Here is a 21,139-nt window from a genome sequence, read left to right on the forward strand (position 1 = left end):
GACCCCAGTTTCCCTTGCTCCAAGCTTGTGATACAAAAAGCATCCATAGGTGTCTGTCCACCACTGCCTCCTAGGACCACAGTCAGAAACGGTGATTTTCCAGTATGATTTCCTAGACTCCAGGGTGTATATTTGGTAGTAAGACATGCTCATTTTTGCCACAGGACATGGTTAAATGGCTGTGGAACAAAGCAACCCAGGCAGTTCCAAGAATTCACTTGTAGTGTAATTTTGGAATATGATTAAGAGCTGAGGAGTGCAGAAAACAGCTGGACTGCAAAACCCCTGGATTCCAGCTGTCTGCATTTCCAGGTTTAAAGTGGGAAATTATAGCACCAGATCTTGTGACTGCAGGGAGCCATAATGTAAATGCATTTGCCATTCTTGCAAGACCGATGACATTCAGCCTGAGCCCCTCTAAGTCTGTTTCCAAGTGGAACTCTCCATCTCTGGGAGAGGAAAAGTGGTTTCCAAGCCTGTCATGAGGACAGCCTTGTGCACAAGGCATGATGTCCAGGCCCTGCCTAAGTTTAGGCAGACAAGGTGATACTCAGGAGATGCTCTCCTGACAGCAGAGGTGATCTGTAAGGAGAAAACTCACCCTGGGGAGCTGGGAGAGTTTCCTTCATGAGGGACTTGGGTATTCCTTCCATCCCTCCCAAGGCCAGAGAGCAATTGTGGCCACGCTTTTTTAGCATGACATTCGCTGCTGCAGCATCACTGAGAGGGAGCGAAGAAGCTCGACATCCCCAGCTGCCCCCAGCCCGCTGCAGCACATGGAGAGCAAGGCCACAGAGCTTTTTGGAGCATGTCATTCCACCCTGTGGGGCACCACTGGATGTGTTCCACCTGAGAGCAGGAGCTCCTGGACACCCAGCTGCCCCCAGTCTCCACAGCCCTGCAATAACCCTGCCATCAGCCTTGGGGCCACTGCCCTGGAGTCCAGTGAGTGTCTCCCACAAGCACATCTGGGTGTCCCTCTTCTGTGTTTGCATCATCTGCTGTTGTGGCTGCATCAGGAGCTGGGGCAGCTCTCTGAGGATGCCAGGAAGCAGCAGCAGAGCAGCAACTTGTCCCGCAGCCTGCATTACTCTGGCCTGGATGAGTGGGCTCTGTTCCAGCTGCTGCGGGACACACACACACAAAGAGCTTTGCCCAGCAGCTCAGTGACACCATCACACACGGGCTTGGGGGGAGGCCCAACATCGGGTGGTCTTTTGGGGGGACAGCCTTTCATCTGGGGGGTGGGAGGACAGCTCTGCTACTGCCTCTAGCCCTTGTGCTTCCAAAGGGGATCTCCCAAGGCCAGCCCTTCCTGGGGCTCCCAGCAGTCCCCGTTCTGCCCCTCCCTCTCCCCCTCCATCTGCATGGAGCAAAAAGAGGCCCAGGAGAACTCAGGGGAAGCTGTGCCTGGGACCTCCGCATGGAGCTGAGGCAGTGAATGCTCACCTGGGAGGCCTCAGCCAGCCCTAAAAAGGAGGGCCAGCAGCTCTGAGGACCCTTCCCAGGCCCCCAGGAAGCCACCCTACTATCGGAGGGTGCATCAGTAGCCACCTAAACCTGGTCCAGGGTGCAGCTGAGGCCCACACCAGCCCCTTGTGGTCCTAGGCCCCAGGTCTATTTAGCATTTAATAAAGGAAAAGGAGAGCATGAAAACTGCAGAAAACCTCTCAGTATTACTAACAATGCCGGCAGAGTTGCTCTGCCCAGCTGTGCTGCTTTTCTGCCCTTTTTCTGGTGTTTTGACTAGCATTTCCTGGCTTGTGCCCTAGGCATTATGGCCCCTAGGATCACTTTTGGGAGAGAGGGGGGGCATCGATGCAGACCCTGGCCAGAAGAGGTGGGATGTTGATGCTGGCAGATCCTTTCACAAGATAACGAGATTTGCGTTTCTGCCACTGACCCCAGGGCAGATGTTTCCAGCCCTGGGTCTCCAGGGCCAGCCAGTGCCCAAGCACTCATCCCTCCAGGCCTCTCCTCCTCCTCCTCAGCACACCCTGTACCTCACATCCCAGGGCCCTTCTCTTCTATCAGCCTGCACTGCCCACTGCAGCCTCACTACAGCAGCACCCAATCCCTCCTTCTGCCTGGAGTCAGGACTTGGTGCTGCTCTCTGAAGCCCAAGGTTGTACTCTGCCGAGGCAGGAGCCCCAGGAATTCAACAAGGGAAGTGCAAATCCTACCCCTTTGCAGGGAAAGAGAAGTGGGTGATTGTGCAGAGCACTCAAAGTAGTAAAGAAAGGCCCAAATGATTAATATCATTTATTCAAGACTTTGACTTTCCTTGCTTTTCTTGGCTAGTGAATAAAATTGTGGGGATTGAGGAGGAAGGGGGTCCAGGTTGTGTGGAAAATCCTACAGTGGGGAACCAGCAGCAGTGGGCAGCTGAGGAGGAGGTCACTCAGGGCAGTTCCCTGCATCTGGTGGAAGTGATTGCAGGAAGAGCTGCATTGAAAAGGACAGGAGACTGGCTGTTTTTGTCTTTCCGATCTTTTGCATGATGGAATCTCCCCAGCCACCTCTGCTGGGAGAAAGAGCAGGTGTGTGGCAGAGGATCCATGCCACAGGTGCTTGCTGCCAGTTGCCCTGGCAGCTGGGAGAGAGCAGAGAGGGACACAAACTCATTTCTCTGGGAAACAGCTCTAGAGGCACTCGAGTGCAAGCACTGGAAGCACTGCAGACGTGCTGTCTCGAGTTAGGTACAATCTGTGGGGATGTGAAAAGCATCTCCGAGGCAGCACACTCCCCCTTTTCACAGTACATACACAGCTGTGTGCAGGGATCAGTAGCATTTGCTCCTGACCAAGGAAAGAGCCCGTGTGTCTGGCAGTGTGAGTCCAAAGGAATGTAACCTTTTTGTTTGGATTTGGTGACCAAGCACTCAGCTGATCTGGCTCCTGGGGACTGGAGAAGCACATGAGCAAATGCACTTCTCTCCCCTGGTGGGAAGCTGGTTTGATGCCTTATTACCGTAATTGCCAAATCCGTCAGTCATTGCAGGCTGTCTTCAAGACCTCATCCTCCTTTACCCTCTGCTCAGGAAGAATAGCCAGCCTATTTTGACAATGCTCGCAGAAAAGTGCTTGGGATTTGTTTATTCTGCACTATGTCTCTGGTCATCCTTGTTCCTCTCTTTCTTTAAAGGTAAGCTCATCTCTGGTTGTCCAGTGTTTTACTTCTTTTTGTTGTGGTTTGTTTTGTTTGTTGCTGTTGTTTTTATTTTTTTTCCTAAATGCTAGTCACATCCTACCTCAACTCTTATTTTCAGAAGGATTTATATCTTAAACTTTGTTAGAGTTCTGTGCTGGTCTAACTGAGTTTTGTAATCAGTTTGGGTAAGTTTGTGGACCTTATAATGCTGGGCACATTTTTTAAGTAGGAGAAGGTGTGGGGTTTTGCTTGGGTTTTTTTTGGTTTATTTGTTTGGGGGTTTTTTAAATTAAAAGTGAGTAATTTTAACTTTCAGAAATTGATTGAAATGTTTCAAAAGAAATATATTCATGCTTTCTTAAAAAATCTAACGTATCCATGTCTTTTTTGAGAATAGGAAATTGTAACTTCACGCTGGGCATGATGACTGTAATAACCCTGTAGGTATGAGAGTGAAATGGTGTTCTACAAAGAAAAATGACCAGAAGAAAATTTTTAAATATTTACTTTCTGTGCATCATTTTGAAAGATTTATATCTCTATAACTACAAACATTTAGTATTTTGCTTTGTTTTTATTAAACACACTTTTAGTATGTTTAGTAAGAAACCTTCCACACAGCAATGGATATAAGCTGGAAACATCTAACACAAATAATAATGGGTTTCTGTAGTCTTCTGACCAAGGTGTCTTTTGAAGTTTCATCATGGTACAAACAAAAATAAGAACTGTGTGATTATTCCAAGACATGGAGGATTACAAGGCTAGCAACAACATGTTTTTATGTGAGAAAGTTGAAATAACCACAGTCCTGAAAGATGTTCGGTATTCTACACAAAATGTGCTTTTGTTGTTCCCTTACAGCTGAAACATACAAGTCTGCAGCAACTGTAAGTCCTAAGACTGAGTATTCCAGGTGTGAAGGACCATGTCGTGTTTCTCACAATTTATGCATAAAGCAGGATTGTCTTTTTAAGGCAGAGATAGTGGTCCACCTATTTCAGAAGTGCAGGGGCACGGGAAACTTACATATATGTGATGTCGCACTGGACTATTCATGTCACAGAGGTAATTCCTCATTAGTTCAATCTGCAAAACATCTGTGCATTTCGTTATTACAGATCGACATTTCAGCTGCCTAATGTAGCAGTGGTATTGCAGAAAAATGTTACCCCACCTTGCTGAATTAGGAACCTTGCTATCCTTAAGACACTTCCATGCTACTTGAGAAGCTGAACTGACAGGCAGGTGATGGCAGCTAGCTATAATCGAGAAGTTGTGTATCATGTAAATACTGCCTTTTAAATATTGAGTAATCACTAATTCATTAGGGGGATGCTTAATTTCTCTGAGCGGCACATGAAGGCAAGCTGCTGTTATAAATAATACAGAGGATTTTTTGCTAGATGCTTTTGCCAACAGTTTACAAGTATGCAATTTTACAGACAACTGCTAAAGCAGATAAAATGAATTTCTGATTAAGTTGGTCTGTATTTGACCTCTGCTTTGTGGATTTTTTTTTAAAATTAAAAAAAAAAAGAGGAAGGAAAAGAAAAAAAGAAAAGGAAAGACCTGGGAATTGAGTGGTTGAGGCAGAAGAGAGAAAAGTCAAGATGATCTTAGCATGTTATCGGTAGCAGAGCATTTTAACACTAACTCCAAATGAACTCCTGCAGGATTTCCTAGTGCACTGACATGGAAGTCATAGCAAATACATCATAACTAACATCACTCTCACACAGTGCTGAGTTGTTTCAAGAGAGTTCATAATAATTCATCAGCTGCTGAAAACTCCTGTAGGGCTGTTCGACAGGAAATTTGTGACAAGAAGTAGGCAAATACCAAACAAAAACAGCATATGAAGAACTCAATCCTTTTTTTCCAATTCTTCCTGCAACTTTCTGCTTCAACCTGACTTCAACTTGCTACACTGCAGGTAGTCTCTTCATTCATGTTAGGTCATTGCAGCCCTCCTTCCTGAAGAACTAGTGGTGCTTTCTTTGGACATGGGCTATATGAAAAACCAGGAAACAGGTTCTCAGCCTCCCTAGGTCCCAGATGATATCTCTTAGAGCCAGACATCCCTTTTAGGCCAGGAGGAATCCTTGAAGGAGCACACAGAGGACAGAAGGACCCCGTGCGTCCTAGCAGCTGCATAACAATGTTGGATGGAGGGGCTTAAAAACCCTGGGGAAGATTGGAAGGGAGGGATCAGACCCATTCCTGCTCCTTTCTCTGAATATAGTGCACTCTGAGAGCCAGGGTACAGACAACCCTGCAAGGAAGTTCTCCGAGAGCATGTCGCAGTGACCACAAGGGCACCTTGGCTCTTTGAGGAGTGCTACCTTCAGATCTGGGCACAGGCACCTACTGGGTCTGAATACCCAAGGAAGTTAAACATGCACTTTGCTACTCCAGACAACCCATGCATTCTAATTACTGTGCTTTTATATACTTTTTCTTTCTTTTTTTTTTTTTTTTTTAAGTGAGACCACTACAGTGCCCATATGCCACACGGAGCATAGTCAGACCTCTTAATTTCTTTGCTCTTTACAGCTTGGCATCAGGGTCTTACTCTGGCCATATGGCTTTGGAAAGACCAACAAAGGCAAAGGCAAACTGAGGACAGGGTCCTTCCTCTGCAGTCTGGTGGGAATATAAGTGCTCAGCTGTATGGGACAAATCCACCACATCCAGGGTGCACTGCAAGTGAGCTAACCAGCTTAAAGATGTAAATGATGAAGTAACTCAGCCTGACTCTACATACCCAGCTGGTGCAAAGCAGCTTTTCTTTGGCTAACTCACAATACAGAGCTGAATTGCTATGCTACGCTCATTTCATGCTTCCTCACAGCTTTGCTGATTTAGATGAGCTCTAGTGATCACATCAGAACACAACTGGTGATCTCTAAGAGCAAATCCTCACAAATTTCTTGGTTCACTTCCATGCAAGCAGGTACCATTTCTGCAGCAACAGAAACATTGGCAAGAAAGCCTCCAAAGGCCAGGTTCTGCTGCCAAGCTACAGTCTCTCTAATGTGTACTAGTTAGACTGATGAGATCTGTGCAGCAGGAAGAAGCAAGGGTGTTACTTAAATACCTATACAAGGAGTCTAAACTTCAGGCCTCAGCTGTGTAGGACTGATGGAACTGCAGTGATTTGTGTTATACAAACTGGTTGACTCCAAATAGATACTGTTGAATAGCTGTGAGGATTCCTGTGCTTTCACAGAGTACAATATCTTGCCATTGATAATTTAGGTGGTTCATGCACCAGGATCTGCTCACTCTCAATGCTGAGACCATGCTGAGGCCTCGCATATGCGTGGAGTTAGGATGGAATGCACTTGTCATGGCACAAGCATGTTTATAGGTGACACTGCTCTGTGATCAAGAGCACTAGTGCCATTGATATGTGTCAATACATTTAAGGGAGGCAGGCAGAGTCCTAGGCAAACCTGTATTTGCTGTGAGTTACTGTGTGCTACAGTAGCTCGCTGCACATGCTTGCCTCTTGAGGTTGACGTTTCAGTTCAATGAACCAGACTTCATGTTCAGTCACTAATTTTCTGTGTGTGTTCCCTGGCACAGCTCTAAGGCTGATCTATATTGTTGTAGGAACAGCTGCAACTGTGGAGCTGGCCCAAGCTTCTGAGAAGTCGCCAGGCTCCAGGAAAGTTGGAGGTATTTCTATGCACATTTGCTGATAGTGATCTGGGCTAAATCTTGGGGTGTTAACTTCTCTCAAACCTCACTGGAAAAAGTGGGAAGGTCCAGAAAAAGCACCTGAGCCCTGAATCACCAGTACCTGCTATATAACAGTATCTGGTATATACATGTATTGGTATACCACTCTGCATATGGGGAGAGATCTAGAAGCAGATACAGTGCATGAGAAAATAGCACCCATCTGGTCTTTGGGATGACACCAGGTAGCGCCTTGGGAGTCTTCAGCCTTGCTCTAACTCAGAGGGCTTTCTGATGGTCTCAGAGCCAGAGCTTCCATTCCAGACACAGGATTCATGGCCTGAAGACACTTTTTACTCTCTCTGGTTTATTCTCCTAAGACATGTGGAGGAGAACATGAGTTAGCGATGGTGGTAGCATACACAATTTCATTTGTGTGCTACAAGCAAGGAGGGAGATATAAAGTCTCTCCAGCTCTAGGGTGTGATTAAAGTAGATCAAAACTCATTGCGTCACTCTTGACACGGTTGTTTGAGGATGCCTATTGCCTAGAGATCCTGCACAATCTAATAAATGTGACTGAGACAGGTAGAGACTGGCAGTCAGTATCACCCCAGGGAATGAAAAAGGTAGACAGGAGTTTATTGCTGTTTTAGAACACACTCCTGAAGAAAGAGTTTTGCTTATTAAGTACTTCCCACATTGAGCAGAGCAGCTGATAAGAAGGCTGAGACCAGAACCAGATGATGTGTTTGGAATAAGAGTCTTTCCACTGGGGGCTTGCAATTATGTAGGTAAATTGCAGCAGAAAGAGAACCTCTAGTCAGGCTGAGTACTTATATGTGTCAACAGCAAGGTGCAGGTGCCTCTGTCCTGCCTTGCTATGAATTGGTTTTGCTCTAGAGTGCTGAAATAGATGTCTACAAACCTTATCACCATTCAGAAATGGATATTTTCAGCACTCATTGCATTCCAGAATGTTGCAGAAGAAGCCACATTCCTCATTTCTGTCCTTAATGCAACATAGATTTCAGCAGAAAAATTACTTAGAAGAAAGAGGCAGGCTTGAAGAGGTCTCATTTCAACCTGAGAACTCAAACAGCCTAAAGTCAGTTTGCAGATTGGGCTGACAAGATTGCACACTGTGTTCCCTGAAGCTCAGCTGTGGTTATGTGAAAAAACCTCTCTGGTCACTTAGTTCTGCACCATGCCAAGAGAGAAAATTAAGTTCTAAATTGGAAAAGATGTGTCTGTGTCAGCTGAGTTGAGGGAGGGTCTTATCTATACAGATTCATGGTCTGGCAGAATAATTTGTCTGGAAGGGACCTCCAGAGGTAGCCCCATCCAACCCTTCTTCTTAGAGCAGGGATAGCTCTATTAGGTTACGATCTGGACAGTCAGTCTGGGAGCTGGTGTCTGCGATAGTTACTATTTGAGAGGAAAAAAAAAGGCTCCCCTAGTATGGTGCCAATGCCCCATCATGCAATTTTATCTTACCAGTGCTGTCCCTGTGCACCTTCCAGAAGACCCTGGCTTCTGGATCCTGGTGCCCTTTCTCATGGAAGCTGAAGGCAGCCAAGAGAACTCCGCTTGCTTTCTCATCTCCAAGTTGACCAAAGGTGTATCTCCTTGTCTCTCGTGACCATACTGTGCTCCAGCATCCTGTTGTCTCAGTGGCCTCCACTCAACTCACTCCACAGGGTCAGTGTATGTCTTATGCTGCCCTGGGGAGGCTTTATGACACAGATCTAACTGTGTGTCATGCAGTGGGTTTCACTGATGTTCAGCACGGGCTGGCTGTAGAGGAGGATGCTGCTTAGTGTCCTCATCGCCTCTGAGTCAGTAGGTTTGGGGAAATAACAAAAGTAGGAGGTCATATAATGGTGCAGAAAGTACATTTCATAGTTCTTAGCCATCTTGTGCTTTTTTTGAAGGGTCTATAAAAGTGGCGGAGCAGGTAATGACAAATGATGGAGTGCTTTCCCTTTAATATTGTGTCATTTTAGAAAGCAACTGAATCAGCAACTGAAATCCAGATTGAGCAGCTGTAGCAATGGGAAGAGGAAATCACAAATTAAATAAAAAGTTGTTAGATAGTTTGCAATTGTCACTGCTTCAAGTGGCAAATGGGAAGCAACTTTAAATTGGACCCATTCTTGTTCAGGCTTCACACACAATTCATAAAAGGCAACTGGGCAGCTCCAAGAGCTCTAAGCAAAAGATTTGCAAATAGCTTTCTAATACAACCAAACAGCTATCTTGCAGCATACTCTCTGCAGTAGTGTTTTGTTCAAGATCTAAGCCTTCTAATGTAGTTTGCAAAGATATTAGGGTCACGAGTTTCCATTTACTTTATAATTCAAATTTATGGTATCAGTATCTCAGCCCAAGCAGTTCAGCACTCTTGACATCACCAGATCTACTTATGTGTTGCCTGATGATGTCAAAAAGAGGGCAGGAGGGTAGGGAAAGGATAGATCTAATGGAAACAGGTCTGTAGGTAAGGAGACAACACATCCTTCTCCAGAGGAAGTCTCTGCCAAATGGGCAAATCATTTCACCTTTGGGTCAAAATGCTTTAGCAGGCTCAGGAAGTCTACACTGGGGAATACAAGAGGGCAGCGCAGACAGTACATGGTCACTATCTGATTTTCAGGCTAGTTGTGGTCTCCCTCAGAACCAAGCCTCCTGCACCTGCAAACACTGCTGCCGTTTCACAAGATGACAGTCATGCTCCGTCTGGACTCATGGAGCACCAGCTTTGTTTTAACTTTTTTTAGTCTGCACCATCATAATGCAGGGGCATTAGACTGAAGTTACCAAAGCATTAAGTCAACGAAGTAAAGAAAGACAAAATCATGCTCCCCAGATCATCATTGTCTGGAAGTACCTCATTTTCACTGTAGTTAATTTCTGCTCTTAGTCAGGATGAGTGACTCAGTCAATGCAGGTTTGCCCGGCAGAGTGCAACGGGAAGAGACAAATGTTTCATATCCCCACTGATCCCAACAAAACCAGGAACTGAGCCCTACACCTGAGGAAAAGACAATAACATTTAGCATTCTAAAATCAGATCATGGCTAACCAACATTCAGTTGTCATTGAGATCTTATTACTTTTAGAGTCGGAGGAAAAAAAAAACCAACAACAAAACATATGTAAACTTTATGATACAGACCATGCTAAGCAACTTTATATGCACATAAGCAAATCTGGGCTGAATCAGACAAAGCATAGCACTTAAAATTTCGTGTCCTTTGTCAGATCTCCACAAACCTTGTTTGATTGCTCACAAGTCTAATTTGCTCAGAGCCAGTCATTTACTCATCAATACAGTATTAGAAGCAGCTTTTCTCTTAAACATGAAATAAATTCAGACTTCCTGCCAAGAATTTTCATGCCCCTATTTACAGTTCACTTTATCTTTGAAGGCCTCCACCACCAAAGCCTCAGACTTCCTTTCCTTTAAAAACATCCCTTGATAGCAGCCAATTCTGCTGCCACAACCTCCAAACTATCACCAGCTGGTTGGCAGCACAACATATTTCACATAGACAGACAGAAAGTTTAGTCTGACCTAGTGAAAGCTTATTGACGCTGCTTAAAACAGGGCTAAGTCTTGTCTATGCATATCTTACTTAAGTTTTGCTTCCCAAGCAAGAAAATATTTCAGATTTAGGAAAATGTGTCTCCTTATTTCCCACTTCATGTACTAAGCACTGAACAATTTAGCAGCCATTCATGGTGCAGTCAAAATTTTCATCAGGCTAACCCTCACCCCTTTCACAGGGCTCTAACACCATGTTTCATGTCATCCAGCTTTTGAGTTTCTGATATTGTAAAGACAAACTTGGAACTCCCTTTGCATTCTGAGATCCATGCTCACTTTGGGAGTTTGTGCTTTGCCTTTGCCTTACGGACAGCGAAGCTCACGCTTTGTTCATGGGCAACAGCTGAGGCTTGAGTGATGAGGGGAAAAAAGGCAGGAAGAGACTTCTGTAGCCTTGTGTATTGCATTCTTTGCTGTGCAAGTGCAGGTGGCAGACTGGCAAGGCAAAAGTTCATTGTTCGGGAAACCAGCCATCTCTGGGGTCATAACCAGCTGATGAGCACTGCAGGAGGAAAAAGGGAAAGAATCGCTGCAACATCTTTGAGCACACCAGGAGGTTCATTTTCACGATATTACTGTCTGTATAATGCCCACTCCAGCCTGTCCTCTGCATTGCCCAGAGAAGTTAAACAATATTACCACCATTAACATTACAGCACAGTGAGACGATGGTTCAGAGCCAAGATTCCCCCCTCACCTTCGAACTATAAGAAAAGAACAAGCTTTTTTCACCTGGTAAAGGCATGGCTTTGGCTAAGGAAAAGCTCTTGGAATCTTTGAGCTCTTCATGTCTTGAGGCAAAATGACTTCTCTCCCTCTTCCTGCAAAGTTACTGTATCTGAGTATATAAACTGGTGGGAACTGACCAGAAGGAGCCGATTGCTGCTTGGTGATGGGCTGGGAACTGATCAGTGGGTGGTGAGCAATTCTACTGTGCGTCACTTCTCTTTCTTGTGTTTTGTTTCTCTCTCTTTTTGTTGTCTCCATTTTCATTATTATTATTAATATTTTTCATTATTGTTATTATTACAATTTTTTTTCTAATTCTCCACTCCATCCCACTGGGGAAAGGGAGGTTGTGAGCAAGCAGCTGCGTGGTACTAAGTTGCAGTCTGAGGTTAAACCATAATGTCATTCCAGGCTCTATCACTGCTATTGTCTGCACTGGGTTTAGGGAAAAAGGACTCTTCCTACCTATGGTCTTCTCAACGTTAGTCAGACTTTCCTATCTGTTTCCACTGAAAACATTATTGCATCTGTCAGTTCACTTATGGCTTTTCCAGATCTGAGCTCTGCACATGTGTAGAGTGGGTTTTTGATGGGGAGGTGCAGATTGACTTAACCCTTTCAGAGCCATCTGTGAATGCTTTGCATATTGCCATATCTGCCTCATTGATGGCAATGAGTTGATGGAGTTTGTAATGCTTTCTCTGTGAGACATGAGATGCTCTGTGAGATAGTGGGAGCAGGGAGTCCAGAAGCCCGCTCCAGTAAACTGATGACCATATCACTGGTATCTCACTTTTGTCGTATGGTTCTTTCATAATTCCTTTGGCTTCCGCTACTACACCTCTCCACAAATACCAGGATAGCTGACAAGAGTCACCTTCAGACAGCATTCTGCAAGGCGAGTCCCTCTCTTCATCACTGCTCCAACTTCTTCCTCCTGTGTTCCCTCTTCACCTAGTGATGTAGTAATTACAGTTATATTGCACGGAGTTAGTGTAAACTACCATTACACTAAAACCACTTTTTTTTTTACTTTTCTGGCTGTAGCCAGTTATGTTTCTGACCTGAGTAACGGGGCAGTTTAGATAACTATAATACATTGGAGAGGTATCCCACTGTTAATACCTTAATGTGTATCTCTCCACCTTAAACACATATCTCAGCCTTTAAAACATCTACACCAAGCCAGTAGGACCAAAAATATAAACTCATCTTTCGTTATATAGTGGCCTATATTCTCTTTTTAATATATTGTCATTTAGCTGAAGTCTTTGAGATGAAACCTTTCCTAGCACACCTTTTTAATACCCATCACTGCTGGGAGCTCTTTATCTGCTATGAAAGAACGGAAATGACCAGTTTCAGGAATATTAGGTCCTTTTTGCCTAGGAAATCATGTCATTTCTCACATTCCTCTGGGTATCTAATAAGTTTTATGTTGAAGAGGCAGAAACAATCTGCATAGCGAGAAACAAAGATTAGAGTCAAAGATTACCCAGAAGGGAAGTAGATTAAAAAGAGGTTTTAAATGAAAGAGATATTCAAATACACAACACGCAAACACACACAGACACACACAGACGCATACACACAGGATGGAGGTAGCTGATGTGATTCCATTGTTTCTTGTGTGAGTAGTCTTCCCTGAAGGCGCGATGGATGTGTTTTAAATCAAAGGGCATTGAAAGGAATAATGCATTTGCAGCCACAGATAAAAGTAACAATGCTGCACATAAGAACAAAAGCAGATGGGACTCATCTGTGTCTCTGGGGATTAAATGACATGTGGCAGTGACATGCTTTACATTCTCAAAACTCTGCAAAATATTCAAAATAAGGTGTTTTTTATAGCTACCAAATCATTAGAACATGCCACATTTTGTAAGTGCTGTTGCCTTGGCAATTCTTTATACCAAGGAAGTTGTCTATGAAATAACCTGCTTTTTTTCCTGATACTACTTCTGTTACTTCCCCCGTAATTCATAAGTGTGTATGGTGTGTGTTCATATGTCTTCTCATGATCATTCTATTTGGATCCTGAAAGCAATAGCTAAAAATCCCTGTAAGAGTACAGTGACAAACTAAAAAGAAAATAAATAATAGAAGAGGAGCTGTGGCAGAGAATTCTGAAGGTTGCTAGGAAAATAGTTGGAAGTTCCAGGATTTACATCTTTGATACCCATAGGTTTTAATGGAATTTTTCTCTGTAAGTATTCCAGTTATAACAGAATTATATACAATCATTGCATAATAAAATATAACAATACCTCACAGTATAATGACACTGTTATTTTTTTTAAAAAAGGCCAGAACTTAACTCAATTTCTTTTAGGAAACTGTAAAAAACCAAATAAACCAAAACAAAGGGAAAGTTTCGAAGTAATAGTGCAGAGAGAAAAAAGTTACATAGATGCAGTGAAATACCTCCAGAAGGTACAGGAGGAGTGAATAAATGCCACAACCACAGTATTACTGCAGTTTAGACCTTTTGTGAAGTATTGGAGGACAAAATATTTAAAAGTAAAAATGTGATGGAAAAGGAATATGCTGTGATTGTAACTTAACTATATTTTGCAAAAGGATTGTATATGAAAATTATTCTAGAACTGTTTTTGAGAAGGGAAGAAAAAACCAATTTCTAATTCAGAGACATGTTGGCATGCATATGTATAAATATAAACTGATAAAGGAAGAATATGATATTTCACCTGAAAACCACAGGTCCTTTAGGTACCAATAGTCTCGTATGAATAAAATAATAACTTATGTGTAAGGCTCAGGTCTCTGCCAAAAGAGATGAGCAACACCTAGGAAACAACTAGCAGCTGCCCCCCACAAAATAGTTGGCAGATTATGAAAAGAGTACCAGGGAACAGTATGAAACAGAGGTGGAATAGTTGATTAAGAGAGGTACCATTGCTGAAAATCTAATGAAAATCCATGTTATTCCCCCTGTCCTCTTGTTAATATTTCATTATTTATTCTTAACTGTGCACAGCAAGCCAGAATGTGTCCAGCACCAGGGATTCTCAGTCAGGGAGCTGACCACTTTTTGATCTGACCTGGGGAACTGGAAGGGCTGGAGTCTTGCTTGATAGCTCAGGGACCTTGGCATGCAAATCAAAGCAGGGGGATTGACCAGCTAAGACCAGGCATGACAGCACAGCTCCTAAGAAAGGAGAGAGCATCTGTGCTTCCTGGGGATGCCATATGGGTAATCTGGCCAGAGCCTAGCTGGAAGTTCCCTTGCTGTACAATTCTAAGCAATTGCATCCTGGAAAGAAGGATGAAGTGCAACTATAGCATGTATTTCCAAAAGACTGGTAACAGTTTATAGGTCATGTCATTCAAACAGTGGGTTTCTTACATACTTCTTTGCACATGCAGAAGCACAGGAGGGAATTCAGAAAGGTGTTTAAAAGTTTAACGTGCTCCATGAATAACTGTTTCCCATAGAGCTCTTCACAGAACCATCAGGGACTTGGTTGCCTTGTGCCTCCCAGTTGTCTGCAAACTCCAGGAGCAGTTTAGGGAGCCATTTCAGGTTATTTAGAGAACAAATCTTGAGACACAATCCAGTCCTTTGTCTAGTAATTCCACGTCTTGTTTGTACTGATGAGCCCAGCCCTGGGCCCAGCACTCCAGGTGTTTCTCCCCAGTGCTGAGTAGAGAGAAAGGATCACCTCTCTTTACTTGTGGATCTTGTGTGGATCTTCCTGTTGCAATTCAGGATGCAGATGACCTTTGCTACAAGGGTGTACTGCTGGCTTATGGTCCTCAGGGCTTTTCTGCTAACCAGCTTGGTAGCCACTGAGCCCCCAGCCTATTCTGGTACCTGGGGTTACTCCTCCTCAGGTGCAGGAGTTTACACTTTATTTCATTGATATTCGTGAAGTTCCTGTCAGCCATTTCTCCATTTTTTTAAGATCCTTCTGAGTGGCAGCAAAACAATGTGCTGCATCAGCCACTCCTTCCAGTTTCGTGCTATCTGAAAACTAGCTGAGGGTGCACTCTGTCCTTTTATTCATAACAATGTCAGATAGCATAGGCCCCAATATCCACCCCTGGAGTACTCTACCACTGGCTGGCCTTCAGCTGAACTTTGTGCTGCTGCCTACAACCCTCTAACCCTGACAGCTGAGCCACTTTTCTGTCCTCCTCACTGCTCACTCATTGAGCCTGTAAGGCATAGACAAACGTCTATGAGGATTTTTCAGAGACGGTGTCAAAAGTCTTGCTAAACTTGAGGTAAACATCATACACTGCTTTTCCCTCATGTTTTAATGAGATTCTATGTTTTCCTACTGCTTCAAAGGTATTTCAGAAACAGAGGGACACTGTCTGAGGCAGTGGGACATAAAGGCTCTCTGTTGCTCAAAGATCCCTTATCCAGAAACCATCACACCCTTTGCCAGTTACTTTTACTTCCCAGTAACACACATAGGCAAGTAAGTCTGGCATTGATTTTGGGAGACTAACTTGGCAACCTTAAATATTGTCATCCATCTTCTAGCCTTAAAAGATAAAACTGCTTATGGTTAAATTTCTGTGACTAAGAGGTAGTCAGTGGTAAAGCTTATTCTACCACTATTCCTGAGAGATTCAGACTTCCCCATCACCAGCAAACACTCCATTTAGCACACAGAGATGTTGTGTCACAATGCATTAGCACAAGCATTATAGGGGGAAAAAAGCAGAAATCTCTCTGGAGTATGAAACACTAAGTATTTGAAGATTGCAATTTAAAGAAAAAGTCTATGAACATACAAGTCAGAATACATATCCACCTCGGTTCCTTCTCCAGAGCAGCTGTAGCACAGAGATGGCAGTTATTACACAAGCCAGGTCTTTGTGGTACCAACAGCTGCTATAGCTATTTGCCAGGACACCCCAAGGCTCCATTGGTTCTGAATCTATGTCATTTTGTAAGCAAAACCATACAGCACACTAACATGTGGTCACCAATGCCAATTCAGCAGGCTTAGGATAGATCAGCTAAGACAATGTTAACAATTCTGCATACAAGAGATTTAAAAGTATTAGGATCACATTACAGAGGGGAGAGTTGAAGAAAGGATGGAAAACCAGGTTCAGTTCTGGGCTACTTTGCCTCACCAAGTATAACAGGAAAAGAGGTGACTGAAGCACACAGTGCAAAGACAGCTTTCCAAAGCATACAGCAAAGGGTTATGCACAGATTTCTCCAAGTCAGACCTCCCCTGGGAGGTTGCTTCAATGCACCATGACAGCGACAGTATCAGGGCACTCTAGCAGCCCAGTTGAGTCCAGAGACTGGTAAAGGGCACTTTTCCCTTGTAAAAGCTGAGACAGCCAGTTTAAAAGGAAGGTTAAAGGCACATGTTATGTAAGTACTGAAGATGAGAGCAGTAGTTCAGGAAGACATTTCTTCCCTAAAGCACAGGAACATGGGTAGGTATGTGAGTGAAAGGACATCAAATTTGCTCCAAACACAGAGCCTCTTTTCCGAGAACCATGTGCAGTGTTTCCTTTCCACAGACAGCTCTTATAGTGGAGTCCAGGCCTGCTGAGGAAAGTATTAAGGCAATAACAGAGTAATTAAGTCACTATTTAAGTAAGGAGGGAAGCTTACTTAAGGTGCTGAAGGAGAGATACTGTGCCCAGAGCTTGACTTTGCCATTGGTGAAAACATAGCATACAATACCGATGTGCCAGCAAGGGCTCTTGAGTCAGTGCTTACAACATATGCTCCTCTGGATGCCCACGATCATGTAGTAAATTACAAGAGAGGAGAGAGGGCTCAAGAAGTTGATGTGTTGATGTATCTTACAAAAGTAAACAAAAATCCTCTTCTTCTTTGTTTACTGAGCATTGCCACAAGGCTTCCTTGAGTACCAGGAAAACTGAAGAGAACACAAGTTAAACAGACTTATGAAGTGTTTTTAAATTGAATTTATTACTAGCTTTAAAAGACGTGACTGCTGTGTTAGAGGGCAGCTTGTTTCATTCTTGCAAGGTTTGATGAGCACAGTAAGAGTCTGGGAAAGGTAGAACTGGTTGTTATGGGTTTTCTGCGTCATCAAGAAGATAATCATCATAACCTCTGTTAGAGAAGTCTTGTTCTCAATGTGCAGAGCTTTGCTCAAGAGTTAAAAAAAGTCACACACAGAGACCGGGAGCTGCAGTGGATAAAAAGTGCTTCAGTCCAAAGTAATAATGATTTAGAATGCAGATTCTCTGCCAGAGATTGAATTTGTATAACTCAGGGAAGAAGCATTCATGCTGACAGGACTGGTTTGACTGCAGGGAACCTGCAGTCCATGACCCTCATTCTGCTATGTGCAGCTCTTAGGTAGAGCTCAGGCTGCTACTAGCCATAGCACCAACACCTACACAGTTCTGGGAGAACCAGGGTCCTGAGCAGCGTGTTGCAGCAAACTGCTTGCCTTCCTAAGGGAAGACATCCAAACCTTCACCATCTACGACCATCGTGGAAGGAAACCTGGTCATGCAGGCTAGATGGGTGCTCCTCACACCCACTCTGGAACAAGAGTTGCAGTTGGGGAACAAGAGCATCTTGGAATTTAAGCATAGACTGCAATTCTGCTAGTCTTTAACATGCTCAGGTGTTTGTATGACAGCTGCTGTGTTGAGTCTGTTCCTGGTGGAAACTGAGTTAAGTGTGTAGTACCAGAAATTCAGTGTCACTGTACACAGCCATCAGATACTCTAGCCTTCATACCCCCACCTCCTTAGGTGTTAACAAAGTGTGCTGCCATCAGAAGGAAAATAGCCAAGGGAAAGACTGCTTTCCAAAGCCTGGAAAGACTGCTACACAGAACTGAAAGGGGTTTGAAGGAGGGTTGTTACTGTTTCTTGAGCATCAAAAAAGGCCTGATACATCAGCTCCAAGAAATAAGAATACCTGTTACACCTGCTGGGTAAATGCACAGTATGTCTAAGTAATATCAGTGCTGGCTTACAGCAGCCAGTCTCTAGGAAATAAGAACAAGCAAATAAAAGCAAAATATTATCTGGTGGTTTTGGAGCCACAATTTACTGACCATCAGCAGAAGGGATTCCAAGGAAAGGGGACATTCACTCACTGTCCCAAATTTGTTCAGTAGTTTATGAATTTATTGAATTTATTCAATAAATAGTGATGAGTTAGTGTGTTAGTAGTTAATTTTTTTAAGAGTTCATCATTCACATGTGCAGCAAAGCATATGTCACAACCAGGTGCAGAATTCAGGGCATATTTTTAGGAACTGCTTTCAAATTACAAGGCTATTAAGAGAGGGTTTTCAACGAAACGGACAAACCATTGTGACAGTGTGACCAGCCTGAATGACAGAAACCTTCTTTGTTTTCCTCTAGTCTCTCAGCAGGGTGAAGGCCAGAGACGCTTGTACAGAGAACTGCTGAGGAACTACAATCGCCTGGAACGTCCGGTAGTGAACGACTCCCAGCCGCTGGTAGTTGAGCTCCAGCTTTCTTTGCTGCAGATAATTGACGTGGTAAGTTACCTGCTGTCCTCTTCTCTTTGGCACCCATTCAGCATAACAAATCTGATCTCTCATCTAGGAGACATGCTTTTCCTCTTAATCAGGCTATCAGAGATGAAAGCAGTCTGTCTTGGGCTAAGCATCCTCCTTACATGCTTTGACACTTTGGAGGAGTGAATATCCTCCTAAAAGCACAGCCATTTCTGACACAACATGAGCTGCAAAGAGATTAATTATGTATTTTTTTCCCATTTGTTTTAAACAGAAAAAAGAATTCAATCAATTAGAAGCCATGTGTTACTACAAATTATTAATGATACATTCTTCTCAGAGCTACGTGGTTTGTGATAACTCAAGACCATGTGCAGCATTCAAAGCTACCATCACTGCACTTACACTTTTTCATTAGAAATTATAATGGCATTGGCCTCTTCTCCCATCATATTTTTACCATGCACTGCAGTTGAAAGAGTCTGCCTGAGATGAGCTTAGAAATACATAAAAGCAAAACCTGGAGGCACAGACCTCTAATTGTCTTGACTGCAACATGCTTTTATAGAATTGGAGATTTGACCCATGGAAAATTTTAACACAATAATCCAAATCCTTTTTTTCATCATGAGGAGGATTCTCTATGATAAACCATGATATATATAGACAGGATTTCTTTCATCTACATGGTAAAAACAAACCAGGAAAAAAAGTTTGACCACCTTTCTCCCGTCAACACAGCAAACAGGTGAACACACATGTGCACCTTTCTTCATCCTACCTTTTCCATAAACCATATTATGGGCTGGTTTCTGATACACTGTCACTGTCATGCAGGGAATGACAGAGAGAGAGAGAGAGAGAGATATGGAAACATTTGTGCAGTTGCAAAGGAATTTGACAGAGACCTCAAATGCTCAAAGCTTCTAAATCTCTCACAATCTTTCTAAAAATGTGTAGTACACCAGGTGCTCTCCCTGTAGAGGTAAGCAGGATCCTGAAAGTGTGATCCTTCAGCTCATGCCATACAAGTGGCATGTCCAGTCAGTTGTGGTGCTCCTGCAAGCAGGCAGCAGCCACTCAGACAGGCTAAGCAGCTTTCTGTTTTGAAATGTTACCAACTTCATTGAACTGGAAGGAGATCAATATTCTCAAAGTCCTCTACACGAATGAAAGAGCAGAGATTTCCTGCAGCTAATTTCAAATAAATTTCAGGAAGCGATTCTGGGTTTAGCTGAGGTGTCTCAGCTCCAAAGATCTTGCTTCAGCCCTTCTTTTTCTGATGGTATTTTCTTTCAGCATTTTGAAGGTTGGGAGTGATAAAGGGGACTCTCTAGCCTTATGGCTGTGACTGTACATATTCAAAGTCAGTCAGTCATGAGGAGTTATATAAAACCATTTTTCATTTGGGTTTCATTTTTACATATGAATGTGAAATTGAGGAAATTGGCATTTTTAAAGTACTTTATCTACATTATATCAATTTCCATTACAAAAAATTTAGTTCCAGTCTTCTCTTTTGATTGTCCGCAATAGAAAAGTAGTATTCTAAATGTTCATTCCTATCAGAAAAAAAGCTTTTCTTCCTTACATCTCTGCACACAGTACAGAAGCTAGATGTTAATCAGTTCAGAGAACTAATGGCCTGTCCTAGGCTCATGGTCTTGCAAACTGCACTCATGGTGTTTTAAAAAACATCCAGAGTCACCTGAATTGTTAATCTTGGATAATGTAAAAAGGTTCTTGTCTCCTCTGTGAAGACACAGAAAATCACTTGGCAGTGGAGTCCCTGTAGTAAAAAGGTGCCATCAAAAAATGCCTAAACCAACCAGCCTGAAAATGCACAAAATACTGATCCCATGGGTTCCTATATCAGGAATCAATGCAGGAATATGCCAGCAACAAGCACTGTACTTGTGAGCCTCCCTTGCTGGCTGGACAGATTGCAGCATGTGTGTGCCCCAGCTGCTAAGGTAAATGTCTGTTCAAAAGGAGGCTTGTTATAGCCCCAGTGATGTAAAGAGCAGCAGGCAAGCTACAAAGGAGAGGTAACCTCTATTACCTGTGACACCATGAGGCAAACCAAGTGGAAAACTCACTGTTCGCTCAGATGGTGGGGAGGGGGTGAGTAAACTCTGTCTCCTCAGCTGCCCTGCCTGGCACCAGACGAAGCAGCTGGTGCACAGTTCTTCACTCGGGGGAATAGGAATAGGACATAGGAATAGGATAAACAGCATCACAGCCTTGGGAAAGGTGTATGCACTAACAAAGCGAAAAGCTGCACTTTCTGAGGACTTGTGTGTCTCTTAAAACAGCAGGGTGTTAGGCAAGGTCCCAGGCTGAGTGCACTTCATACACCATGGTCACTGGGGAGCAAACAAGCACTCCATAGTCAGGGGAGTGCGGTGTGCCAAGGCATATTACGGTATTGTTAGACTCACTGAGATGCTTTGCAAGTAGTCACTGCCGTGGGCATGAGACCGTGGAC

General features: G+C 43.5%; 1 protein-coding gene across 2 annotated transcripts in view; it reads left to right on the forward strand.

The window, feature by feature from the left end:
• Window positions 1–983: 983 nt before the first annotated feature.
• The window catches only part of LOC113951768 (neuronal acetylcholine receptor subunit alpha-7-like), a 57,103-nt gene continuing 36,947 nt past the window's right edge, over window positions 984–21,139 (forward strand). Inside the window, exons 1-2 of one of the 2 annotated variants that reach the window (XM_027653168.1) lie at window positions 984–3,144; window positions 18,533–18,672. In XM_027653168.1, coding sequence (XP_027508969.1) covers window positions 3,066–3,144; window positions 18,533–18,672 — 219 coding nt within the window. In that variant the 5' untranslated portion in view covers window positions 984–3,065. The remainder of the gene's footprint in view (window positions 3,145–18,532; window positions 18,673–21,139) is intronic. The other variant, XM_027653167.1, reaches the window with a different exon arrangement.

The sequence above is a fragment of the Corapipo altera genome, unplaced genomic scaffold (genome assembly GCF_003945725.1).
Source record: "Corapipo altera isolate COAL_440 unplaced genomic scaffold, ASM394572v1 61305, whole genome shotgun sequence".
Taxonomy (NCBI): Eukaryota; Metazoa; Chordata; class Aves; order Passeriformes; family Pipridae; genus Corapipo; species Corapipo altera.